The sequence below is a fragment of the Chelonia mydas genome, chromosome 6 (assembly GCF_015237465.2).
Source record: "Chelonia mydas isolate rCheMyd1 chromosome 6, rCheMyd1.pri.v2, whole genome shotgun sequence".
Classification (NCBI taxonomy): Eukaryota; Metazoa; Chordata; order Testudines; family Cheloniidae; genus Chelonia; species Chelonia mydas.
The window spans coordinates 16,857,840-16,884,453 of NC_051246.2; the positions used below are offsets into that span (position 1 = coordinate 16,857,840).

At 53.1% G+C, this 26,614-nt stretch overlaps 2 protein-coding genes across 18 annotated transcripts in view; one reads left to right on the plus strand and one right to left on the minus strand.

The window, feature by feature from the left end:
- LOC102948296 (MLX-interacting protein) overlaps positions 1-9,560 on the plus strand; it is a 43,471-nt gene extending 33,911 nt beyond the window's left edge. For 9 of the 16 annotated variants that reach the window (XM_037899365.2, XM_043548667.1, XM_043548677.1 and 6 more), the window contains 6 exons: positions 4,462-4,538; positions 4,947-5,063; positions 5,433-5,560; positions 6,023-6,146; positions 6,558-6,687; positions 7,372-9,560. In XM_037899365.2, the coding sequence (XP_037755293.1) occupies positions 4,462-4,538; positions 4,947-5,063; positions 5,433-5,560; positions 6,023-6,146; positions 6,558-6,687; positions 7,372-7,493 (698 nt within the window). In that variant the 3' untranslated portion in view covers positions 7,494-9,560. Of the gene's footprint in view, positions 1-4,461; positions 4,539-4,946; positions 5,064-5,432; positions 5,567-6,022; positions 6,181-6,557; positions 6,688-7,371 lie in introns of those variants that run through there. The other 7 variants (XM_043548675.1, XM_043548674.1, XM_043548671.1 and 4 more) reach the window with 5 other exon arrangements.
- Positions 8,433-17,504, minus strand: POLD4 (DNA polymerase delta 4, accessory subunit). Of its 2 annotated transcripts, none has more exons than XM_037899371.2 (5): positions 17,349-17,504; positions 15,440-15,644; positions 13,639-13,746; positions 11,869-11,968; positions 8,433-10,806 (listed from the first exon to the last, which is right to left on the minus strand). In XM_037899371.2, exons 2-5 carry the CDS (start codon positions 15,633-15,635, stop codon positions 10,782-10,784), a joined length of 429 nt encoding a protein of 142 aa, XP_037755299.1. In that variant the 5' UTR covers positions 15,636-15,644; positions 17,349-17,504; the 3' UTR covers positions 8,433-10,781. The 2 variants fall into 2 exon arrangements, with proteins under 2 accessions (XP_037755299.1, XP_037755297.1); XM_037899369.2 differs by having other exon boundaries at positions 10,508-10,806; positions 11,857-11,968.
- Between the last annotated feature and the right edge of the window lie 9,110 nt (positions 17,505-26,614).

Genomic DNA, 26,614 nt, shown 5'->3' on the forward strand with positions numbered 1-26,614 from the left:
GGGGATCTTGCCCATCAGTTCCCTGAGGAAGTCAAAGTCTGCTTTTCTGAAGTCCAGGGTCCGTATTCTGCTGCTCTCCTTTCTTCCTTGTGTCAGGATCCTGAACTCGACCATCTTATGGTCACTGCCTCCCAGGTTCCCATCCACTTTAGCTTCCCCTACTAATTCTTCCCGGTTTGTGAGCAGCAGGTCAAGAAGAGCTCTGCCCCTAGTTGGTTCCTCCAGTACTCCAGATGAGGCCTCACCAATGCGAAATAGAGGGGAACGATCACGTCCCTCGATCTGCTGGCAATGCTCCTACTTATACAGCCCAAAATGCCATTTGCCTTCTTGGCAACAAGGGCACACTGTTGACTCATATCCAGCTTCTCGTCCACTCTAACCCCTACATCCTTTTCTGCAGAACTGCTGCCTCGCCGCTTAATCCCTAGTCTGTAGCAGTGCATGGGATTCTTCCGTCCTAAATGCAGGACTCTGCACTTGTCCTTGTTGAACCTCATCAGATTTCTTTTGGTCCAATCCTTTAATTTGTTGAGGTCCCTCTGTATCCTATCCCTACCCTCCAGCGTATCTGCCTCTCCTCCCAGTTTGGTATCATCTGCCCTAGATGTTTCCCTGTCTCCTTTGGGAAGTGGATTGGATTGAAAAATTTGTGGATCTATAGGCGGAGGAGGCCTGGAATTACTTCATGTCAAGTTGCAGAAACTATCAGAAGCAAGAAAGGGGAAAAAATTCATAGGCAGGAATTGTCGACCAAGCTGGATGAGCAAGCATCTCAGAGAGGTGATTAAGAAAAAGCAGAAAGCTTACAAGGAGTGGAAGATGGGAGGAATTAGCAAGGAAAGCTACCTTACTGAGGTCAGAATATGTAGGGATAAAGTGAGAAAGGCCAAAAGCCATGTAGAGTTGGACCTTGCAAAGGGAATTAAAAGCAATAGGAAAAGGTTCTATAGCCATATAAATAAGAAGAAAAGAAAGAAAAAAGTGGGACTGCTTAACACTGAGGATGGAGTGGAGGTGAAGGATAATTTAGGCATGGCCCAATATCTAAACAAATACTTTGCCTCAGTCTTTAATGAGGCTAATGAGGATCTTAGGGATAATGGTAGGACGATACATGGGAATGAGGATATGGAGGTAGATATTCATAGAATCATAGAATATCAGGGTTGGAAGGGACCCCAGAAGGTCATCTAGTCCAACCCCCTGCTCGAAGCAGGACCAATTCCCAGTTAAATCATCCCAGCCAGGGCTTTGTCAAGCCTGACCTTAAAAACCTCTAAGGAAGGAGATTCTACCACCTCCCTAGGTAACGCATTCCAGTGTTTCACCACCCTCTTAGTGAAAAAGTTTTTCCTAATATCCAATCTAAACCTCCCCCATTGCAACTTGAGACCATTACTCCTCGTTCTGTCATCTGCTACCATTGAGAACAGTCTAGAGCCATCCTCTTTGGAACCCCCTTTCAGGTAGTTGAAAGCAGCTATCAAATCCCCCCTCATTCTTCTCTTCTGCAGACTAAACAATCCCAGCTCCCTCAGCCTCTCCTCATAAGTCATGTGCTCTAGACCCCTAATCATTTTTGTTGCCCTTCGCTGGACTCTCTCCAATTTATCCACATCCTTCTTGTAGTGTGGGGCCCAAAACTGGACACAGTACTACAGATGAGGCCTCACCAGTGTCGAATAGAGGGGAACGATCACGTCCCTCGATCTGCTCGCTATGCCCCTACTTATACATCCCAAAATGCCATTGGCCTTCTTGGCAACAAGGGCACACTGCTGACTCATATCCAGCTTCTCGTCCACTGTCACCCCTAGGTCCTTTTCCGCAGAACTGCTGCCTAGCCATTCGGTCCCTAGTCTGTAGCGGTGCATTGGATTCTTCCATCCTAAGTGTAGGACCCTGCACTTATCCTTATTGAACCTCATCAGATTTCTTTTGGCCCAAACCTCCAATTTGTTTAGGTCCTTCTGTATCCTATCCCTCCCCTCCAGCATATCTACCACTCCTCCCAGTTTAGTATCATCCGCAAATTTGCTGAGAGTGCAATCCACACCATCCTCCAGATCATTTATGAAGATATTGAACAAAACCGGCCCCAGGACCGACCCCTGGGGCACTCCACTTGACACCGGCTGCCAACTAGGCATGGCCCAATATCTAAACAAATACTTTGCCTCAGTCTTTAATGAGGCTAATGAGGATCTTAGGGATAATGGTAGGACGATACATGGGAATGAGGATATGGAGGTAGATATTCATAGAATCATAGAATATCAGGGTTGGAAGGGACCCCAGAAGATATTACCACATCCGAAGTAGAGGCCAAACTCGAACAGCTTAATGGGACTAAATCGGGGGGCCTGGATAATCTTCATCCAAGAATATTAAAGGAACTGGTACATGAAATTGCAAGCCTGTTAACAAGAATTTTTAATGAATCTGTAAACTCAGGGGTTGTACCGTATGACTGGAGAATTGCTAACATAGTTCCTATTTTTAAGAAAGGTAAAAAAACGATCCGGGTAACTACAGGCCTGTTAGTTTGACATCTGTAGTATGCAAGGTCTTGGAAAAAATGTTGAAGGATAAAGTAGTTAAGGACATTGAGGTCAGTGGTAATTGGGACAAAAGACAGCATGGCTTTACAAAGGGTAGATAGTGTCAAACCAACCTGATCTCCTTCTTTGAGAAGGTAACAGATTTTTTAGACAAATGCAGTAGATCTAATTTACCTCAATTTCAGTAAGGCATTTGATGTGGTTCCACATGGAGAATTATTAGCTAAATTGGAAAAGATGGGGGTCAATATGAACATTGAAAGGTGGGTAAGGAACTGGTTAAAGGGGAGACTTCAGCGGGTCACACTGAAAGGTGAACTGTCAGACTGGAAGGAGGTTATTAGTGGAGTTCCTCAGGGATCGGTTTTGGGACCAATCTTATTTAATCTTTTTATTACTGGCCTTGGCACAAAATGCTGGAATGTGCTAATAAAGTTTGCGGATGACACAAAGCTGGGAGGTATTGCCAATACAGAGAAGGACCGGGATATCATACAGGAAGATCTGGATGACCTTTTAAACTGGAGTAATAGTAATAGGATGAAATTTAATAGTGAAAAGTGCAAGGTCATGCATTTAGGGATTAATAACAAGAATTTCTGTTATAAACTGGGAATGCATGACTTGGAAGTAACAGAGGAGGAGAAGGGCCTCGGAGTACTGGTCGATCACAGGATGACTATGAGCCGCCAATGTGATACGGCAGTCCAAAAAGCTAATACGGTCTTGGGATGCATCAGGTGAGGTATTTCCAGTAGAGATACGGAGGTGTTAGTACTGTTATACAAGGCACTGGTGAGACCTCATCTGGAATATTGTGTGCAGTTTTGGTCTCCCATGTTTAAGAAGGATGAATTGAAACTGGAACAGGTACAGAGAAGGGCTACTAGGATGATCCGAGGAGTGGAAAACCTGTCTTATGAAAAAAGAAAAGGAGTACTCGTGGCACTTCAGAGACTAACAAATTTATTTGAGCATAAGCTTTCATGAGCTACAGCTACAGGATACATCTGATGAAGTGATCTGTAACTCACGAAAGCTTATGCTCAAATAAATTTGTTAGTCTCTGAAGTGCCACGAGTACTCCTTTTCTTTTTGCGAATACAGACTAACACGGCTGCTACTCTGAAACCTGTCTTATAAAAGGAGACTCAATGAGCTTGGCTTGTTTAGCCTAACTAAAAGAAGGCTGAGAGGAGATATGACTGCTGTCTATAAATATATCAGAAGGATAAATACCATGGAGGGAGCATTATTATTTAAGCTCAGTACCAATGTGGACACAAGAGCAGATGAATATAAACTGGCCATCAGGAAGTTTAGACTTGAAATTAGACAAAGGTTTCTAGCCATCAGAGGAGTGAAGTTCTGGAACAGCCTTCCAAGGGAAGCAGAGGGGGCAAATGACATATCTGGCTTCAAGACAAATCTTGATAAGTTTATGGAGGAGATGATATGATGGGATAGCCTAATTTTGGCAATTAATTGATCTTCGACTACTAGCGGTAGATATGCCCAAGGGCCTGTGATGGGATGTTAGATGGGGTGGGATCTGAGTTACTACAGAGAATTCTTTCCTGGGCGTCTGGTGGTGTGTCTTGCCCACATGCTCAGGGTTTAGCTGATCGCCCTGTTTGGGGTCAGGAAGGAATTTTCCCCCAGGGCAGATTGGCAGAGGCCCTGGGGAGTTTTCGCCTGCCTCTGCAGCGTGGGGCAGGAGGATTCTCTGCACCTTGAAGTCTTTAAACCATGATTTAAGGACTTCAGTAGCTCAGACATAAGTTAGGGGTTTGTTACAGGAGTTGGTGGGTGAGATTCCGTGGCCTGCGTTGTGCAGGAGGTCAGACTAGATGATCATAATGGTCCCTTCTGACCTTAAAGTCTATGATTCCCCCAGATGCCAAGTCCGAAGACAGAGCTGAGCGCCTTGGACCCCACACTTTCCACCAGCCCTGCAGCCTCCCCAGCACCAAGGTAACATGGGCCCTTGCCAAACCACCCACACCTGGGCCCCTCCCTGCTGAGTGGGGCAGCAGGGAGACTTTCCAGGGAAAGCCAGGGGTGCTGCGGGGAGCAGGGTAAGGGCTCAGTAGAGGGCCCTGTCCCTCACTGTCAGTGTTAACTCCAGTGTGGCACTAGTGGGTGCTGTGCTGCCTGAAGTGGGGTGGGGGACTTGGTAGGGGGGTGCTTTCTCCTCATACTCAGTGCTGATCCCAGTGCCCCAGCGGGTGCCATGTGTGAGGTGGATAGGCATGAGCGCCCCTTCTGTTAGCTCTTGGCTCTGTGCTGTTGGAGAGGGATCAGCCCTGATCCCTGGGGCGGGGCTCACAGCCCTGATCCTTGGGGCGGGGCTCACAGCCTAGTTTTGATTGGATCCTGCAGGGCAACCAAAGAGCTGGCTTTACCTCTGCCGACCACGCCCGGCGCATGAACATCAGCTGCGCCTTCAACACCCTTGCCAGCCTGGTGCTGCCGGGCTTGGCCCAGCCCAGTGTTAAGGTACATGCCACGTGGTGCCCCCAGCCATGCCTACTATCCAGCCCTCCGATCCCACTTCGCGGCCCGGTTCTCCCCAGCAGGGGGTGCTAGAACACCTGGCTCCACTTTGCTGTGCCTGCCCAGTCCCTCATCCATCCCTCTCTCTCTGTCTGTGCCTCACCCTTGTCCTTCCCCGCTTCTCTGCTCATCCCTGGTCCTCGTCCCTCCCTCCCCATCTCCCCTTCTGCTTGTCCCTTGCTCCCTGTACCCTCTATGTCCATCCCTGCCCTTCATCCCTCTCTGCCCGTCCTAGTCCCTTGTCTGTCCCACCCCATCTCCCTCTCTGCCCGTCGATGGGTGCTGTGTCTCATGCTCGCCTGTTTCCCCCAGCTCAGCAAGGCCATGCTGCTGCAGAGAAGCGTGGTGTATGTGGGGCGGCTGCAGCAGGAGCGCCGGCAGGTGCAGGAGACGGCCCGGCGCCTGCGGGGTGAGATTGAGGAGCTGAGCGCTGCCATTGGGTGAGTGCGGGATGAGGGCGGGGCTTGATTGTTGTCATAGCGTGAGTGCAGGAAGTGGATGGGACCTATGGGGTGAGATTGAAGAGCTGAGTACTGCCTTTGGGTAAGTGCAGGGAGGGGGCAGAACCTGATCACCGCCTTTGGGTAAGTGCAGGGAGCTGGCGAGGCCTGAGGAATGAGATTGAGGGGCTGAGCTCTGTCATTGGGTGAATGCAGATAAGGGGCGGGATCTGTGGGGTGAAATCGAGGGGCTGAGCAGCGCCACTGAGTGAGTGCAGAGAGGGGGTGGGGCTTGCAGGGTGAGATCGAGCAGCTTGAGTGTTGCCATTGGGTGAGCGCAGGGGGAGGGGGCAGGGCCTGTGGGGTGAGGTCAAGGAGCTGAGCGCTGCCATTGGGTGAGTGCAGGGACGAGGTGGGGCTGTGCCCTGGACTAGTTTTACCTTCTCCCCCATCTCACCCCAGGGAGTTCCAGCGCCAGCTGCCCCCCAGTGGGATCCCGGTTGCCCCTCTGTGCTCAGACCCCACAGCCCAACTGTATGACGACTATGTGCGCCAGCGCACCCTGCAGAACTGGCGCTTCTGGCTCGTATCCACTGGCATGATTGTGTCCAGGGCATAGGGTGACCAGACTGCAATTGTGAAAAATCGGGACGGGGGTGGGGGGGTAATAGGAGCCTATATACGAAAAAGACCCAAAAATCAGGACTGTCCCTATAAAAGGAGGGGCAGGGACACCACAGGGCCCTGGCTGGGAGGGGGCAGGGATGGCTCTTCCCAGGGCAGAGTGGAGGGGTCTCTGGGGGTGGGTCAGGACAGGACAGGGGCTTTGGGGCCAATAGCAATCCCTGAAGAGTTGGGGTGTTCCTTCCTGGGTTAGGGAGGGCAGGACAGAGCAGATGGCCCTACAGGTGGTGGGTGGGGGCTAAGCCAGCCCTTCGTGGTCCCCTCAATTAGCTCCAGGGCAGGGGGATTCTCCTTAACTCCCTTCTGCCCACAGTTCAGCATGCTCATCAAGCCACTATTTGAGAGCTACAGGGTGGCGGTGACCACTCGCAGTGCCAAGGAGTTCTGCCAGTCAGTGCTGGGCTGGCTGGAGCAGCACTGTGCCCTGCCTATGCTGCGCCCTGGTACGTCCCCACACCCCCAGCAGCTCGGGGGAAGGGCCCACTCCAGGGAAAAGGGATTCCAGCCTCTTAAGGAGCTTCTGTGATCCCCTCAGCCTCCAGGAAAACCCTGTCTCCTGAGTTAGGGCCCCCTGAGCTCCAAGAGATGGGCACTTATTCATCCTGCCAGCCTGACGGGGGTGTCCTAATCCACAGGGCACACAGAGGAGATTTAGTAACCCATGTCAGAGCCAATCAGTGGTGGAGATGGGGATAGAACCCAGAAGTCCTGGCTCCTAGACACCCCTCTGCTGTAACCACTAGACCCCACTCCCCTTCCACAGCTGGGACTAGAACCCATGAGTCCTGGCTCCCAGCTTCCCTGCCCAGTCTACCCATTAGACACCACTCCTCTAGCCCAAGCCTTTCTGAATCAGATCCCTACAGTTGGGGTCCAAACCCTAAATCAGGTTGGCTCCGGAATCACTGGTTGCTTTGGAATGTGCCTGGCCTGGATTCAATATCACCCCCAATCCCCCCTGGGCATTCCCTCACAACCTGATCACTGGGCAGGGCTTTCTGAGCCACCTCCTCTGCCTAGCCTGCCAAACCCAGCTCAGGGTCTTCGGGCTGATAGGCTTGGAATAAGGATGTGGGTGGGCGGTTTCCATCTGGAGCTGGTGCTAATTTCTCCCTCCCCCGCCCCAGCTATCTCCAGCTCCCTCCTACAGCTCAGCAAGCTCACAGCCATCCTCACCCAGCCCTCGCGCCTCCCCGAGCAGGCCCTGCAGGCCGTCTGCCGCCCCCCACATGGCAAGGGCCACAGCTAATGGGCCCCACCGTGCCGCGCGAGGACATCCCGATGCCGCCTACCTGCGGAGAAGAGAGGATGGCAAGGACTCGGACATCTTCGCCTCCTGGGTGGTGCTCCACCCTACCATGGGCCCAGAAGCACCTGGACGGACATGTGGGGGCTACAGGGGGCCCTCTGTAACAGCCCTAGATGGGGGAGGCTGATTGATCCACAGAGAAGGTGGAAGTGGGGGGCTCATAGCTGGGCATCACTAGAGTGAAATAGGAGGGCCCCTCAAAGCTGGGGATCGCTTTAGCCCCCATTGACATGGGAATGGGGTGGCTCAGAGCAGGATCCCCTGCAGCACCCATAGAGAGGGGGATCTCTCAGAGCTGGGGATTCCCCTATACACCTCCAGTAAAGGGGAGCTGGAGGGATGAGTAGAGGGTTCCCTTTAGCACCCCCACATGGGGGCAGAGGGATGCTGGCAGGTCGTGGCTCTGTTTGGACAGCGATAGCAGGAGCTGTATTAAACCCCCAGCATGTGGGACTGGCCAGTGCCTCAGATCTCTCCTTGCAGGGGAAAATGGGGGGGAATGGACAAGCAGGGAGCAGCTGGAGACACCTGCCCTCCCCTGCTTGCCCGCCAGAAGGCACTAAAGTGCTGCTAAGGAAGTGGGCCAGCCAGGGGTCTGCCAGCGATTAACCCGGGCTCTCCCTTTAGTCTCAGCCAGCCCCTGCCCTAGGAACTGTCAATGTCTATGGGGTGGGGCCCAGCTACTGCATCCTACCTGCTCTCCTCACCCCCAGTGTCTCAACCCTGCTCCTGGGCCCCCAGGCAGCAGCAGTCACCTGCCAGAGCAAAGCCCCATCCCTGCCCCCTTCGGAACCATTAGCCCCAGGTGGAGGTTTGATAGGCCCCCAGGCCTGGGGGAGGAGGGCACACAAGAAACTAATCTCAGTGATTGACTTGTGATAGCTGTCCTGCCTCATGGGAATGTGGCTCCCAGCAGGAGGCAGTGCAGGGAGTGGGGCAGGAGCACTGGCTGGGGGGGGGGAAGCTCCTGGCTACACCAGTCCCAGCCTGTCCCAGCAGAGGGCGCTGCAGGGTGTGGCAGGTGGGCAGGTAGCACCAGGGCGGTGCTAATGGGCCTGGCCTGGCCCCAGGAGGATGGGTTACTCTGGTTTCCTTGCATGTCTCTCTGGGGATGCCCCTGCCCTTTGCTGACATAACCACTCTGGTCAGAGATTCAGCCCCACCGAGGTGCTGCGGCTGCTGGCTACCCACATGGGCCCATGGGCCAGCAGCTACCCAGCTCTGAGCCCTGGGCACTAGGGCAACAGCTCCCTGCTGGGGCTGGCAACATCCCCAAACCCTGCCCCCCTCCAGGGCTCCCTTGTTGCTGAGCCCACCACTCTGGGGTGCTGGGTCCTTCTACTCCCCTTCCCCCTCACCCAGCTCTGAAGCGCCTTCCTCCCCCACCCCCACCTAACCCCATGATTCTTGCTTGATGGTAGTGCCTAGGGGACTGGCAGGCCTGGGGAGGCAGACCTGGGGTGGAAGCCTGCTCCCTGTCTCAGTTTCCCTGTGATGCAGAGGGCAGAGGTTGGGGAGAGGGTACATGGTGAATGTTTAACCCCAAAAAGCCCAGCCTGCTCTAGCTTCAGTCCAGCTCAGCCCATGGAGCTGCACTGGGCAAGGCCAAGAGCCAGCAGCCATCCCCCAGGCCTGCTGGCACAGGGGGCCCTCCATGTGCTACACCCTGCAGGCACAGTCCAGGGCCCCAGCAGGGAAAGCCTCTGTTTCCCATTCCCCAGAGCCAGCCCTTCGCCCACTCTGCATAGAATATCAGAGTTGGAAGGGACCTCAGGAGGACATCTAGTCCAACCCCCTGCTCAAAGCAGGACCAGTCCCCAATTTTTGCCCCAGATCCCTAAATGGCCCCCTCAAGGATTGAACTCACAACCCTGGGTTTAGCAGGCCAATGCCCAAACCACTTAGCTATCCCTCCCCCTGTCACTGGATGACAATGCTCTTTGTCATCCGATGAAGTGAGCTGTAGCTCACGAAAGCTCATGCTCAAATAAATTGGTTAGTCTCTAAGGTGCCACAAGTCCTCCTTTTCTTTTTGCGAATGCTCTTTGTGTACTGTGAAGTATGGGCTGCTCCAAGTAGCCTGGGCTGATGAGTGCTTCTTCCCTGGGGGTTCCTGCTGGCCTGTGTGTGGGGCAGGGGTTCATGCACTGAGGCTCACTTACCCCTGCAGCTGCTGGGTGGGCTGTCACTCTTATAGGGCCAGGCCCCAGGCCATGACTTGGTTGTGCTCCGGGCCCACAAAGGCTCTCACAAGACACCACAGTGTGGTTCTAGATTCACAGGCGGTAGAGCTGAACAGCTGTGTGCTGGAACTCACCCACACAGGAAAATGTTCTAGATCAGACAGGTGCACTGATGTTCTGGAGCTGGTGCCTTGGATAGAGACAAATCTGCTTCTGGAACTGATTAGCAACAGCTCAAAGTCAGCTAGGCAAGCCTGGTGCCAAATGGATCTAGAATATGTGCATTAGCAAGATGGTGTTACAGAGCAGATGGCATAGCCAAATGGTTCTAGACCACATGCCTTACTTGGTCACACCATCGCTCTAGAACATGCACTGTGGGCCTAGATTGCACATGCCCTAACTGGCTGTGACTGCTTCTCAAATACATACCATGCCATGGTTCTAACTGCACAAGCTAGACAACACAAGATGAGTGAACATTAGGAGACACCATGGTTCCAACATGGCAGCACTAGTTGTATACTAGGAGGCTCTACAGCACAACGCTAGCTAGACATAAGGGTCCAGACCAGATGCAAGCTTCAGTGTTTTGGAGCAGAGATAACTAGAGGGCTCCAAAGGTGGCTGCTTGGCCTGCCCATCTCTAGAGGGACTCTGTATGCATTGAAGTCAGCTGTTTCCCCACAATGCCCACACTTTTCAGAAGAGACACATGGCTCTCCTGCACCTGCCTTGCCCTAGGCTGTAGAATTCACCAGGCCTCAGAGGTTCTCAAACAGGCCCTTTAATCTGGAATACGGCCCTCTCGATCTGATGGGACAAAGCACGGCTTGGTCTTGGGTTGTCAGGACCTGGGTTTGCCCATCCAATGTCGGCCCTGGGCACCCCATACTGCAATCACCAGGGGACCCTCTCCCCCCACCCCCCCAATACAAGCACAGAGCTATTTTCCAATCAGGAACCAGAGTAAAGTGCTGTGGAGTCCAAGCGGCAGCATGATTCCCCCTTCCTCGCTGTATGGCAACGCCAGCCCTGCCTCATCTCAGAGTGGGTAGTCATGCCAGAGGCTGCAGAGGAAGGCAGAGAGAATGTGGTTACTCCCCAGGGTCCCTGGCTCTGCATCCCACCCCTCCCACTCCCTCCACTGGGCCCAGCCAGGGCTGGAGGGTCCGGAATGCAGCTGGTTCCGCGCAGCGCTGCTGTGGTGGGTCTGCAGGAGACAATTTTACAGTTGACTTAGGGAAATGATGTGGCTGGGTCCCACAACTACTGGCTTTCAGGGATGGCCAGCCTGCAGCCCGGGGAAGGGGGGCCCAGATCTTTCACTCTCCCCTCAAACCCGTTCATTTCTTCTTTCTCTTTGCCTAGCCCTCAGAGCCAAGGGCTCTGAGCCCCAAGCAGAGCTGGGAGGGGGTAGGCACTGGCTGGGAGAACTTCCAAGAAACCCCAAGGGCTGCATGGAGCAGGGCTCAGCTGTGGCACTCTCCCCTCGTAGTCACTGCTGGCACCAATGCTCTAGTGCAGCACTAGGGGGTGCTGTGCTGTAGGGGGCAGGGTGAGGGGCTCAGTCAGGGGGCTCTCTTCTCACAGTCAGTGCGGACACCAACTGTATTGACCTTTGAATCACCCTCAATAGGTTTCAGGATTAATGCCCCAACACTCCTATGTGGGAGCTCTGGGTCTAGGCTCTCTGCAGACTCCGGCAGGTGTCACTGCAGGAGGAGCATTGCTTCATAACTGCGAGGGAAGAGGGTTCATTTTTCCACTGGGAGTTGTGGGGAGGAAGCAGATCCTGAGCCTGCAAAGGGGTGTGGAGATGCCCTAGATCTGCAATGATCATTTGTGGAGCCCTCTTGTTCCTCAGATCTATGCACAAAGCTCCTTCCAAGCCAAACTGCTGGGAGCAAAGGGTGTGGGAGCTGAGTTCCAGCTGATGCACCCAGGAGACTGATCATGTTTCCCCTCACACACATGCAGCAGGGCTCATTTCAGGGAGATTTAAGGGAGATTTACTATCCCAGGGTATTGACGCTGCTGGGCAGCAGCTGGAAAAGCACCACACACACATCTGCAGATGCCCTGCAGCCCCCTGGGAAGGGGCTGGACCCCAAACCAACCAGTGCATGAACCTCGCGTCTCCCTCATGCTCCAGCAGTGTCTCCCGCACCGTGACAGGGGGGCTCAGCCCCAGGGACTCAGCCCGCTCCCATCGCTGCAGCCGGGTGATCCCTGCCAGCAAGAGAGTGAAAGGTTAATGGGGGGTAGGGTGGCAGGAGGACGCAGACAGCTGAAGGCCCAGGTGCCCTCCGCATTGTCCCAGGCACTGCACAGAGCCCGACCAAGACCAGGGCCCCCACTGTGCTGGGTGCTACACAGACCCTGACCGAGATCAGGGCCCCCATTGTGCCAGGTGCTGCACAGATCCTTCCCTATAGAGCTTCATTTTAAAATGGCAGAACAGGCTCAGCCCTGAGCAGGGAGGATGGGAGTGCTGCCCCCTCAATTTTGATCGGGGGGCCAGCCCTGAGAAAATGGGGGGAAGCTGTAGCTCCTCCCCTCCCCCCAGGGATTGCCAGACAACTGAACCAAGAAGAGGAAACTTGGTGTTTGGGTGCCGCCATGAAAGGCCTGGCCCACGTCCACGGGGGGTCTGGAAAGACAACGGGCACCCCAAGGAGTGAGCACCTGACACCTCCTTCCCGGCAGGCGGAGCCCAGGAACTCAGCATGGCTCTGGCATCGGACTGACGGGCCAGGCAGCTGGGCTAAGAGCCAGACTTTGGGGAGCCAGAGCCAAACAGGATTCCACCACAGCACGACTGGGCGCTCAGCTCTGTGACCTTTGCTTCTCTGTGCTGCCCTGAGGACTCCCCGTGCCGCATGCCAGCAGGTTAACAAACCCTGCCCTAGTTGGAAAAGCTGCCCCATGTCACTGGCTGGGGTGCCTGGGGCCCTGGAGAGGGGGACAGTCTCTGACCAGGCATCTGTCTCAGTTGGACTTGCTGGGCAGAGTTCATGGTGCAAAGCAGGAGCCCAGAACCCAGCGTCTTGGAGGCGCTAAGGCCTTGAGGAAGCTTGGGACCCCTTGGGGGTCAGGCACATTGACAGGGGTCCTCCAACAGACTATTTCAAAGCTGGGGTGTAGTGCTCACCCTGTGGATCTGTGACAGAAGGGATGTGGGGCCTTCCCCTATAGGGGGTGCTGGCTCTGTTCAGGCTGGTTGGCCCAGGAGGGCAGAGAATAGGACACCAGCTCCAATCCAGCCCAACCCCAGAGTTCAGGCCCACAGTGCTGTTTAGCAGCAGTGGGCCAGGTGGCGTGGCATTCATTTCCCACTGGCCCAGGCTCCCATCATCACGTCCCCCAGTATATGGCCTCGTTGGCCACCTGGGGATGGGGAAGGAAGCAGCCCCAGTGGGCAAGGCACAGGGTGACTAGGATGATCCAGGGGCTTCCCCCCATGCTGCCCCAAAAGGGGCCAAGCAGCGAGCTGGCCTGGCAACCCCTCAGCAGGAGCTGGCTGGCCTCATGGGGAGGCCCTGTGTGGTCCTCACTGCACTGGGGTCAGGGCACAGCTCTGTCAGTGCAGGGATAGGGGGCCAAGCAATCATGAATGTGTGGGGGGAGGGAAGGAGGTGGGGCTATCATAAATGTGGGGGGTAAAGGGGCAGGGCTGTTGTTGTGGAGGGGAAAGGGTAGGGACACACATCGGTTCAGGATGGAGCGGGGTGGGGCTCATCAGTACAGGATGGAAGGGGTGGGGCTCTCACCAGTTCAGGGGGTGGGGCTATCACTGGTGTGGGGGCAGAAGGGGGCAAGGCTCTCACCTGTGTGGCACAGGGAGAGCTCATCAGTGGGGGACTCTCACTGGTTCAGGATGGAGGGGGCGGGGCTCTCACCAGTGCAGGGTCCATACTCCCAGCTGAGGTCGAACTGTTTGAGCATCTCCAGCTGGGCCGGGTGCAGGGAGTCACCTGGGGGGACATCAGCTGGGACCGGCACTGCCTCTGAGCAGCAGATGGGGACAGACAGACAGATCAGCATTGCTGTGGAAATAGGCCCACGCCCACCAGCACCCCCCCACAACACAGTGCGAGCCAGGAAACCCCGGGCCCAGCAGTTCCCCCCAGGGCCAAGTCAGAGGGGTCATGGCTTGAGAACACAGGCCAGTAACTGCGGCTGGCCCAGCTCCCAGTGGCCCGGGGGAGATGGAGTGGCAATGGTTATTATGGGTCTGTCCATGGCTCCAGGTCTGTCCATCTCCCCCGCCCAGATGCTTGGCTCTCCCACAGCCCAGATGGTGGGGTATGTTGCAGCGACAACGTCGCCCCTCCCCAGGACTGAACCCAGCCCCGGCTCTGAGAGCACTGCCCACTCGGTCTGAGTCACCGAGCCACCCCAAGCTGGAAGGCTGAAACAAGCTCCAGTCTGCACCCCTGGCTTGACCACTTTGGGATGACAGTGAGTAGCATGGGAACAAAGCAGAGAGTACTCACACCCCCAACCCCTGAGACAGATCTGCCCCTTCATCCCCCACACTGAGACGGCTCCGCTCCTGTACCCCCGCAATGTACCCTGAGACAGCTCTGCCCCCTGCACTCCTCCAGCCCTGAGACAGCTCCACTCCTTTGCACCTCCCAAAACAGCTCCGCCCCCCCCATACCCTGCAGCTATTGAAGCTGTTCTGCCGAGGGTAACCAGGTGTCCAGTTCTCGACTGGAACACTGAGTTGAAAAGGGGTCCTGGCAGCTCCAGTCAGCACCACTGACCAGGCCATTAACTGTCTGGTTGGTGGCGCCATGCAACAGGGCTGGCAAGCTCCCTGTTAGCCTTTGTGCCATGTGGCTCCCGGAAGCAGCAGCATGTCCGTCCCGTCCCCCCCACAACTCCTACACGTAGGGGCAACCAGGGGGCTCTGCACACTGTCCCTGTGCCGAGTGCCACCCCCACAGCTCCCTTTGGTTGGGAACTGCAGCCAATGGGAGCTGTGGGGGTGGTGCCTGAGGAAAGGGCAGCGCGCAGAGACACCTGGCCTTGCCTCTGTATAGGAGCCAGAGGGGAAACATGCTGCTGCTTCCAGGAGCTGCTTGAGGTGAGCGCTGCCTAGAGCCTGCACCCCTGACCCCCTTCCGAGCCCCAACTTCCTACCCCACCCCTGATCCTCTGAACCCCTCGGTCCCAGCCCAGAGCACCCCCTGCATACCAAATCCCTCATCCCCAGCCTCACCCCAAAGCCCACATCACCAGCCGGAGCCCTCACCCTGTGCACCCTAACCTCCTGCCCCAACCTGGAGCCCCCTCCCATACTCCAAACCCCTCGGCTCCACCCCCCCAGCCCACAGCCCTCTCCTGCACCCCAAACCCCTCATCCCTGGCCCCACCCCAGAGCCCACACCCCCCAGCTGGAGCCCTAACCCCCTCTCGCATGCCAACCCACTGCCTCAGCCTGGAGCCCCCTCCCACACCCTCAACTCATTTCTGACCCCACCCTGAGCCCTCACCCCCGAGCCAGTCCAGTGAAAATGAGTCAGTGAGGGTGGGGAGAGGGGGATGGAGTGAGCAGAGGTGGGGCCTCGGTGGAGGGGCAGGGCAAGATTGTTTGGTTTTGTGCGAGTGGACAGTTGGCAACCCTAGTTCTGCATCCCCCAGCTTGAGATGGCTCCACACCCACCCCCAAGCCGCTTCCAATCCCTGCTCTACCTGCATCCCGAGATCCGGCTGTGCCATCCAGGGCCCCAGCTTTGCCAGGCTGGGGTATGAGCCCATCTTCTGGGGGCCCTGCCCCTCCATGGGCCAGGCATTCACTTGGCTGTAGGGTCCCCTCCTTGGTGTCAGGGTCCCGCTGCTGCCTCTTCACCACCTGAAAGGAGTCGGTGATAAGCCGCTTCCTGCCCATGGCTCCCAGCTGCAGGGGGGAGGGGGAACGTTGGTCAGTGGAGAAAGAGGGCTGGGCCCTGGGGCAGCTCCCAAGAAAAGCCTGAGGGAGATGCCCCATGGTGGCAAAACTAATGACCATTACACTTAACTACCCCGAGCTACACTCTGCTCTAACCCCTAGACCCCACTCCCCTCCCAGAGCCAGGCGAGAACCCAGGAGTCTTGCCAGGCCAAGCCAGCCCCCTCCCCTGTAACCCCTAGACCCCGCTCCCCTCCCAGAGCCAAGCTAGAAACCAGGAGTCTTGCCAGGCCAGGCCAGCCCCCTCCCCTGTAACCCCTAGACCCCGCTCCCCTCCCAGAGCCAGGCGAGAACCCAGGAGTCTTGCCAGGCCATGCCAGCCCCCTCCCCTGTAACCCCTAGACCCCGCTCCCCTCCCAGAGCCAGGCGAGAACCCAGGAGTCTTGCCAGGCCAGGCCAGCCCCCTCCCCTGTAACCCCTAGACCCCGCTCCCCTCCCAAAGCCAGGCTAGAAACCAGGAGTCTTGCCAGGCCAGGCCAGGCCAGCCCCCTCCCCTGTAACCCCTAGACCCCGCTCCCCTCCCAAAGCCAGGCTAGAAACCAGGAGTCCTGCCAGGCCAGGCCAGCCCCCTCCCCTGTAACCCCTAGACCCCGCTCCCCTCCCAAAGCCAGGCTAGAAACCAGGAGTCTTGCCAGGCCAGGCCAGGCCAGCCCCCTCCCCTGTAACCCCTAGACCCCGCTCCCCTCCCAAAGCCAGGCTAGAAACCAGGAGTCCTGCCAGGCCAGGCCAGCCCCCTCCCCTGTAACCCCTAGACCCCGCTCCCCTCCCAAAGCCAGGCTAGAACCCAGGAGTCTTGCCAGGCCATGCCAGCCCCCTCCCCTGTAACCCCTAGACCCCGCTCCCCTCCCAGAGCCAGGCTAGAAACCAGGAGTCTTGCCAGGCCAGGCCAGGCCAGGCCAGCCCCCTCCCCTGTAACCCCTAGACCCCGCTCCCCTCCCAAAGCCAGGCTAGAAACCAGGAGTCCTGCCAGGCCAGGCCAGCCCCCTCCCCTGTAACCCCTAGACCCCGCTCCCCTCCCAAAGCCAGGCTAGAACCCAGGAGTCTTGCCAGGCCATGCCAGCCCCCTCCCCTGTAACCCCTAGACCCCGCTCCCCTCCCAGAGCCAGGCGAGAGAGAACCCAGGAGTCCTGCCAGGCCAGGCCAGCCCCCTCCCCTGTAACCCCTAGACCCCGCTCCCCTCCCAAAGCCAGGCGAGAGAGAACCCAGGAGTCCTGCCAGGCCAGGCCAGCCCCCTCCCCTGTAACCCCTAGACCCCGCTCCCCTCCCAAAGCCAGGCTAGAAACCAGGAGTCTTGCCAGGCCAGGCCAGGCCAGCCCCCTCCCCTGTAACCCCTAGACCCCGCTCCCCTCCCAAAGCCAAGCTAGAAACCAGGAGTCCTGCCAGGCCAGGCCAGCCCCCTCCCCTGTAACCCCTAGACCCCGCTCCCCTCCCAAAGCCAGGGGAGAGAGAACCCAGGAGTCCTGCCAGGCCAGGCCAGCCCCCTCCCCTGTAACCCCTAGACCCCGCTCCCCTCCCAAAGCCAGGCTAGAAACCAGGAGTCCTGCCAGGCCAGTCTCAAACCAGAGCCCCGCCCCCTCCGTCCGCAGGGCGGGGCTGGGGGCTCCCCTTCCTGCGCTCCCAGCTCTGGGGAGGGGGGACGGGACGATACGATACCGTGGCCGCCTTCCCGGGGCAGCGGCTGCGATCGGCGCCAGCACCCGTCACCCGAGAGCCCAGCGGGGGTCCTGAGGCCCCGCCCCCCCAAGGGGCCCCACCTTCCAGACCGGCAGCCAATGGGGCCGCTGCTTTCCCTTCGCCTTAATAGGGCGAGCACAGCGCCGCGCGGGGAGGGAGAGAGTGGGGGAAGGGGCGGAGCTGGGGAGCACGGGGTAGGGATGGCCGGGCTGAAAAGACGCGGGCACACAGCAGAGATGGGAGCAGAGGGGGGAAGGGATGGGGGGCACACGCAGCAGGGCTGGGAGCAGAGGGGGGAAGGGATGGGGAACATGGGGGCACACACAGCAGGGATAGAGCGTTGTGGGGGCTCACACAGAAGGGATGGGGACATGGGGGGAAGGGGTTGGGGTGCACACAGGAGGGATGGGGCATAGGGCAGGGTGGGCACCCCAAGCAATCCCCTCTGGATAGGAGAGGAGAGGGACTCCTGTAGGCCAGTGAATTGGGGCTCGGATAATCCTCCCACCTCCCCAACCCACTGAGCAGGGTGAATGGTTCAGCAGGGACCCCCTACTTCCCCGTGAACAGTTTAGGGGGAGATGGTGGATGCCCAACAGGGGGCAAGGCCAGGACCAGACCCCTCCCTCAGTTTGATCTCTAAAATTGAGGGGGATACATGGGGGCCCTGGGTATGGGGAAGAGGGGAGCATGACAGGGTCTCACTCTGGGGCGTAGGGGATGCTGGATATGGGGGGAGGAGAGGAGTACAGTGGGATCTCAGGTGCAGGGGGAGGGAAAAATTGGGTCTCACTCTGGCAGTTGAGGACATGGGGGGGAAGGGAGCACACTACAGTCTCCAATGCAAGGAGTATGGGGCGGTGGTAGCACAGCAGGGTCTAATTCTGGGGCTGTTGGACTGAGCAGGTGTCTGTCTGGTGGGGGAGGGGGACTAGAGAGGTCCTTGGGGCCCAGGGGGAAGGCAGGAGAGACTCATCACTAACTGGTCTGGGGACAGGTGCCTGATATAATCAGGTGCAACAGTGATGGGCATGCTGTGGGAGGGAGGATGGAGACAGTTTAGGTTCCCTGTTTATGCTGATGTGCTGCTGATCCTTCCCCAAGGACAGGACAGGGGGAAATGGAAACACAGCAGGGCTCTGGTTTTGCTGGGGTACCATCCTGGAGTCCAGTCAGGGGTAGGAGCGTCACTGCATCAGGTGCTGCACAGACACAGATGGTGCCTATCTTTGGCAGCCAGCCCTGTGGGTAGCACTAGAGAGCGCAGAGTGGGACCATATCCATGGGGATCTCCTGGCCTGCCTGCCTCAGCTCTGTTCTTGGCCTTGCCCCACAGGACCCTGCTCCTGCTGGGGAGATGGGAACCCTGGCTAGCCACAGGGCAGAGTTAAGTTTGTTGGGTGGGGGGAGGAAGAGTGTGATGATCTCTATCCCTATGTTCACTCCTTTTCCAAGATTGATACATTTTGTGCAAAGCACATTGTGTAAGGTATCATTTGAAAACTCATGATTTGCTGATCATTACTGTCCTGATAAATATGTGAGGCAATACTAGTACAAAAGATTGCACTATATGATCTTACCAAGACATGTTCCAAAATGTTCTGGAGGGCAGTCGCAAACAAGTTCTCCGAGACAAAAGGCTAGCCAATGCCTCAGCCATGTGTCAACTCGATCAAATGGATCGCCCCTAATTCAGTGGGTACTCTTCAGCAGGAGAGAGGGTGTGAGAAAAAAAATTAAAAAAAAAAAAAATCTACATTTTAACAAAGCAGCAGCTTCAGGTTCCTGGCCACACAGACTCTGCCTCCTGAACATCAGCTCGAGATAATTACTGTGCAAGGGAAAGGGCAGATGCCCCAAATCATCTCTCCCTTACTCTCTACCCACAGCCTCATCAACACCAGAAGAGCAAAAGAAGCAGCATTGGACTCGGGTTGGTGGGGGGAAGATCCTGACTGAAAGGTTTTGTCCAGTAAGACTGCTGGAACCTGTTGTGAGAGATACCTTTGCTTTGTATTCACTTCGTTTGTTAAGTTAACTGTTACAACAAAATAAAAGGCAAAACACAAGTAACAAAATCTGACTTTTATGCCTCATTACTTGTAGTCACTTAAAATACATCTTTCTGTAGTTAAGATGTTTTGTTGTTTTATATAGATCAGTGTGTTTGGATTGAAGTGTTGGAATAACAAGATTTGTGCACATCATTTTCTATTCATAAATGGACATTATATGAGCTTGTTTTGTCCAGGAGGGTGCTGGGCACATGTCTGGGACTGGGAGTTTGATGATGTTGCCCTGTTGTGTAATTTGTAAATGACTAGCTATACCACTCATGTAGTATAGGTGGGAGTGATTTACATGTTGGAGGCTGTGTGAGAGCAGTCCAGGAGCAGTTGCTCTCACAGCAAAGCAGTGTAAAAGGCACCTCAGGCTAGAGAATTCAGGGGACACAGCTGTACATCAGTACCCTTCATGATTACTGTAACGGAGCACACACTCACCACTGCAGCACCTCCTGCTCGTTGTACTGAGAATTGGCTCTGTCCAGCTGTGGAGCGCCCTCTGCAGGTGGTGTCTCACCCATTGTCTGCCCTGCTGTGCTGTCTGGGACTCGCGTTGCTCCCTGGCTTGCGGCATCCTCTTCTGGACACAGCCCTCCGGCCGTGCCCCATTTAGTTCTCTCTCCTTCTGGGGGTATCAGCACCCTTCAGTCTGCACCTGCCCTCGTGGCCAACTGCAGCCCCAAAGTCTAGCCCTTTGCCTCAGGGGCCAGCCACAGTCTGTATCAGGCCATGCTCCTCCACAGCCAGGTGCAGTATAAGGTGTGTGTGTTGGGGCGGACATGACACAGGCCCACCCGCTACTCTGGGTCCCGGCCATGTCCTGCCTTTCTTCTCTCCCATCTACTGCTCATGCTCCCTGGGACACTTCCCTTTGGCCCTTGCACCTTCTCAGCCCTTTCAGGGGTCTCAGCCTGGCAGGTATCAGGCTGGAGCTTTTGCTCTGCTCCCCTGAGCCTGCCCAGCATTGCTGTAGCTAAGGTGCTATCCCTAGAAGCCAGTCCTCCTTCCTTGCTTATCAGAGAGAAACTGCTGTCTCCGCTGCTTTGCAGCCTTTATATAGGGCCCAGCCTGGCCCTAATTGGCTGCCTTTCTGCCCTTCTCTGATTGGCCAGGTTCAGCACAGGATCTCGCCAGCCTGCTTTAACCCCTCCTCTGCCAAAGTGGGGCAACTGCCCCACTACAATGTCATAATGGTATAGTTGGCAGGATATATGCACAGATAGTTATTTTAAATGAAGTGTATACGTTAAGCACTGGTACAGTGATTTTAAGAGGGTCTCAAGTATGGTGGCTGGAAACGGTCAAAGAGAGGTTACTGTTTGTTGTTTTCTATTTGCTTATTTGGGGTGAGGGAAATAGAAACAGGAAAGCATAAAAATGAACACCAGTGAAACAACTGCAAAGTTAGATCTGGCCAGATTGAAGGCAGAAGAGAGAGAGAACACAAATTCCAAAAGTGGCAGGTAGAAAGGAGACTGAAAGAAGCAGTTGGAAAAAAGCTGAAGGAGACAGAGGCAGCTGCTGCATGGTAAGCTGAAGAAGCCTCCCATAGGAGTGCCATGGAGCCAAAGCATCAAGAAACTGAAGCCCAGAAGTGAACCGAAGAGGGAGAGGAAATACAATCTGGAACTGTTAGAAAAGCATGGAAAGATCCTGGAGTCACCAACATCTCTCTCCACTTAAGGAACTCTCAGCTGGGACAAGTTGTGCTGTTACAAGAGTGTGGACTTCAAGTAACCTGTACTTGATACAACCGCAGCCATTTTGTGTACTCAGCTATGATTAGTTAAAAATGAGAACACTACATAGTTAGAAATAATGTGGTTGTTGCCTAAGTAAAGCAGACAAATAGCTGTACAGCTGCACCTTTGTACAAATTTATTTAATTTTTTTTTAAAGAGTGTAAATAACTTACCTTGGATCTGTGTATCTTACTGTTATGACTAGGAGTTACTTTGCTGATAAATAACATTATGAGGTGTGGAGTGGGTTTTTTGTTTTGTTTTTTGCTGTTGCTAGGAAAATGTTAGCCTAGTAGAGGTTACTATAAGTTATAAATATGTACTTTGTTTTGAGTAACTTAAAAACATTAGTTGAAAAGTGTGCAATCTGGAGCAATTCAAGGAAGATTTCTAAGACCTAGCAGACTGACATCTTACTCCCCAGCAGCTGGAAGGATGGCTGGTCACCGGAAACCTGCCGCTGAACACTTGATACCACATCAGACTCTGGGTAACCATATCTGGGGTGCTCTAGACTATGGCAGTTGCATATGTGTGTGTGCTTGAGCCTTAATAAAAAAGGAGCTTTAAGTGAAAGCACTCTTGTTTGTACCAATCATTTATCAGAGGGAGGTTCTGTGTCCCCATTGATTTAATTCCTGAAAGTGCTTGGAAGACAAAAATTAGTTACCAGAGTATCATGTTCAAATAAGTCCTAATAACAAATTTGGTGAGCCAGCCAGGAATGGTGGAGAGGAAGGGGACGATCGGTACAAAGTTTGTTGCAACAGGGACTAGAGGATGGTGGGACAGGGTCGCAACCTGTAATTCCCATGTTGTATCTGTAAACTGACTCACAAACTACAATCCATTACTAGGACACAAGCTGGTAGCCTGATCTAATAAAAAAATATTTCAGAAGAAAAGGGAACATCTGAAAAAATGGAAACGTTGGAAATAATTTTGAGTAACAGCTTGACAAATTTTGTATAGGAAAATAGTAATAGTCTTTGGAAGCCTGGAGCCTTCACCAGCCCTGGGGCATTCCTGCAGCTCTGTAAGCAAATGGTTGCAATAATAGTAAATAAAAAACTAGATCAGTTAAAGGCAAAAGTAAAGGAGTTAGAAAAGAAAGCAGATAGCCTAAAGGCAGTCAGATACCCTTAGGGCTATGACTCTGAGTCAGGCAGCACAGAGAGTGGCAATGCAGAAGGAAATGTGTAGTAGTAAAAAAAGTGAGTGAAAGGCTGGAGCAGAAAGTATATGAATTGAAAAGGCAGACAGAGGAAAGCGAGGCAGTGGTTACAGCCTTATTAAAGGACTCCAATAATAAGACTCAGGCAGACCATGGAGAATGCAAGAGACACATTTGTGCCCTTAAAGCAGAGTTGGGAGGCAAAGGGGAATAGTGGCTGTGATAAAGGGAGCTCATAGTCTGGGGGGAAATAGGGTGGGGGGACCCTGCTTTGTATCTTCTTTGTTATAACTATGAAAGGGAAGATTAATGATTTTCCCCTGGGCCCTTTTGGGCAGTACCCATATGGCCCTTTGCTCCAGATACTAGAAGGCTGCGGAAGCCCCTGCCCATAACCCCAATAGTAAACACCACGGTCAGCAAAATTGGTCCCCAAGAGTGTAGCCAAGGATGAAAGGAATGGGTAAAGGTCAGGCCTTTCTCCCCTGACCAGGTTAGGGCCACAGGGAAAATCGGTAGGTCTGCCAAACCAGAGTACAGCCTTGGGATAGCTGATGAGGATAGCTGATACCCCCGGTCTCATTCTGGCAGATGTAGTGGCCTTGGCCAGAAAATGTATGAGCCACAAGGACTTTGCAAAAAGAAAAGGAGTACTTGTGGCACCTTAGAGACTAAAAAATTTATCTGAGCATAAGCTTTTGTGAGTTACAGCTCACTTCATCGGATGCATGTTGTGGAAAATACAGTGGGAAGATTTTATGTACACAGAGAACATAAAACAATGTGTGTTACCCTACACACTGTAACGAGAGTGATAAGGTAAGGTGAGCAGCAGGAGAGCCGGGGGCGGGGGGAACCTTTTGTAGTGATAATCAAGGTGGGCCATTTCCAGTAGTGGACAAGAACGTGTGAGGAACAGTTTGAGGGGGGGAAAATAAACATGGGGACCCGCATGGCCCCACAGTATGCCAATATTTTTATGGCTGACTTAGAACAACTCTTCCTCAGCTCTCGTCCCCAAATGCCCCTACTCTACTTGCGCTACATTGATGACATCTTCATCATCTGGAAAAGAAGCCCTTGAGGAATTCCACCATGATTTCAACAATTTCCATCCCACCATCAATCGCAGCCTGGACCAGTCCACACAAGAGATCTACTTCCTGGACACTACGGAGCTAATAAGCGATGGTCACATAAACACCACCCTATACCGGAAACCTACTGACCGCTATGCTTACCTACATGCCTCCAGCTTTCATCCAGATCACACCACACGATCAATTGTCTACAGCCAAGCTCTACAATACAACCGAATTTGCTCCAACCGCTCAGACAGAGACAAACACCTACAAGATCTCTATCAAGCATTCTTACAACTACAATACCCACCTGCTGAAGTGAAGAAACAGATTGACAGAGCCAGAAGAGTACCTAGAAGTTACCTGCTACAGGACAGGCCCAACAAAGAAAATAACAGAACGCCACTAGCCATCACCTTCAGCCCCCAACTAAAACCTCTCCCACGCATCATCAAGGATCTACAACGTATCCTGAAGGACGACCCATCACTCTCACAGATCTTGGGAGGCAGGCCAGTTCTTACTTACAGACAGCCCCCCAACCTGAAGCAAATACTCACCAGCAACCACACACCACACAACAGAACCACTAACCCAGGAATCTATCCTTGCAACAAAGCCCGTTGCCAACTGTGTCCACATATCTATTCAGGGGACACCATTATAGGGCCTAATCACATCAGCCACACTATCAGAGGCTCGTTCACCTGCGCATCTACCAATGTGATATATGCCATCATGGGCCAGCAATGCCCCTCTGCCACGTACATTGGCCAAACTGGACAGTCTCTACGTAAAAGAATAAATGGACACAAATCAAACGTCAAGAATTATAACATTCAAAAACCAGTAGGAGAACACTTCAATCTCTCTGGTCACTCGATTACAGACCTAAAAGTGAAAAGAAAAGGAGTACTTGTGGCACCTTAGAGACTAACCTAAAAGTGGCAATTCTTCAACAAAAAACCTTCAAAAACAGACTCCAACGAGAGACTGCTGAATTGGAATTAATTTGCAAACTGGATACAATTAACTTAGGCTTGAATAGAGACTGGGAATGGATGTGTCATTACACATAGTAAAACTATTTCCCCATATTTATTCCCTCCCCCCGACAGTTCCTCACACGTTCTTGTCAACTGCTGGAAATGGCCCATCTTGATTATCACTACAAAAGTTTCCCACTCCCCCCCGGCCCCCGCTCTACTGCTAGTAATAGCTCACCTTATCTGATCACTCTCGTTACAGTGTGTATGGTAACACCCATTGTTTCATGTTCTCTGTGTATATAAAATCTCCCCACTGTATTTTCCACTACATGCATCCAATGAAGTGAGCTGTAGCTCACAAAAGCTTATGCTCAAATAAATTTGTTAGTCTCTAACATGCCACAAGTACTCCTTTTCTTTTTGCGGATACAGACTAACACGGCTGCTACTCTGAAACCTGTCATTAAGCAAAGGACTTTGCAGGCTCCCTTTATGCTATCCAAGTAGGAATCTTAAAAATTAATGCTTTAAAAGAATTGAAAGTGCTGATTGACTTCACTGACAGGGTTCTATGGAAGATGCTCCCGACACACCCTGAGAACTGGTGGAGATTTTGGCTCACAGCCCTTAAGGCATCTGAAGAACTGAAGTGGCCTAAATAGAAGTTCTTGTAATTGCAAAAAAATACTGGAGGGTAAGAGCTAACAAAATAAAGAAATGGGTTGCCTCCCCAAACTTCCTGTGAAAGTTGACGGGGCACGAAGGAAAGACCCCGAGTCTGAGCGCGCCACCCATTGTCTCCCTATAGGGAGGCTGGTCACCTCTCGTTTGTCCAATAGTGGCACATTTGGACACCGATGGGTGGGAAAGGTTCAGAGTTTATGTAAGATTTAAAGAAGAGGTGTTAAAATACAATTTATTGGTAGAGTCAGGTGCCCCTTATGTCCCACCCCAGAAGCAGTACAGGTATTAAAAAAGGCAAGTCAGCCTCTCCCCTCCAAAAAACCAAACAAACCACACCACAATAGGCTCTTAAGCCAAGGGGTCCTAGTAAAATAATCAAACCCCAAGCAATCCAAAATTAATAAATTTGTTAAACACCGAATAGGTGCTTGAAGCACAGTTAAAAGCCCCAAAGCCCCCACTTTGGTAAAAATCTACTTGGCCTCAAATGAGTCTAAGTTAGTGTTGTTGTTTAAATGTATATTAGTACCTCCCACTATATAGGAAGGGAAAAAGTTTTGTTGTGCTTTGTATTTCAAATTATTAATAGTGCAAATATTAAAAATAATGCACACCTGTGTGCTGTTTCGCTGGCATTCAGGTCACAGGCCTATTCCTCTGGTAATATAAGTCAGGAATACATCTGCAGCATGGGGAAACAATTCATGAATAATTGTAAAATGTAAAATAAACAATGCAAAAAAAAATAAAAAGTCAATTGGAAAACCCCAGGAAGCAGGAAACAATGCTGCCAATGTTTTCTCGGCATGTTTCGTCACTCGGACAAAATGAATGCCGCCACCTCCCTCCCCCTCCAGACTTTCCAAGAGCGGATTTCATGTTGTTAATAAAAAATACTAATGCTGTCAAGCAATTAAAAAATTAATCGTGATTAGTTGCACAATTAAAAATGTAATCATGATTAATCGCACTGTTAAATGATAATAGGATATCATTTATTTAAATATTTTTGGATGTTTTCTACATTTTCAAAAATATTGATTTCAGTTACAACACAGAATATAAAGTGTACAGTGCTCACTTTATATTTTTGATTACAAATATTTGCCCTGTAAAAAACAAAAGAAATATTATATTTCAATTCACCTAATACAAGTACTGTAGTGCAATCTCTTTATCATGAAAGTTGAACTTACAAATGTAGAATTATGCACTCAAAAATAAAACAATGTAAAACTTTAGAGCCTACAAGTCCACTCAGTCCTACTTCAACCAATCACTCAGACAAACAAGTTTGGTTACAATTTGCAGGAGATAATGCTGCCTGCTTCTTGTTTACAATGTCAGCTGAAAGTGAGAACAGACATTCACAGGGCACTGTTGTAGTTGTCGTTGCAAGATATTTACATGCCAGTTGTGCTAAAGATTCATATGTCCCTTCATGCTTAAACCACCATTCCAGAGGACATGCATCCATGCTGATGACGGGTTCTACTGAATAACGA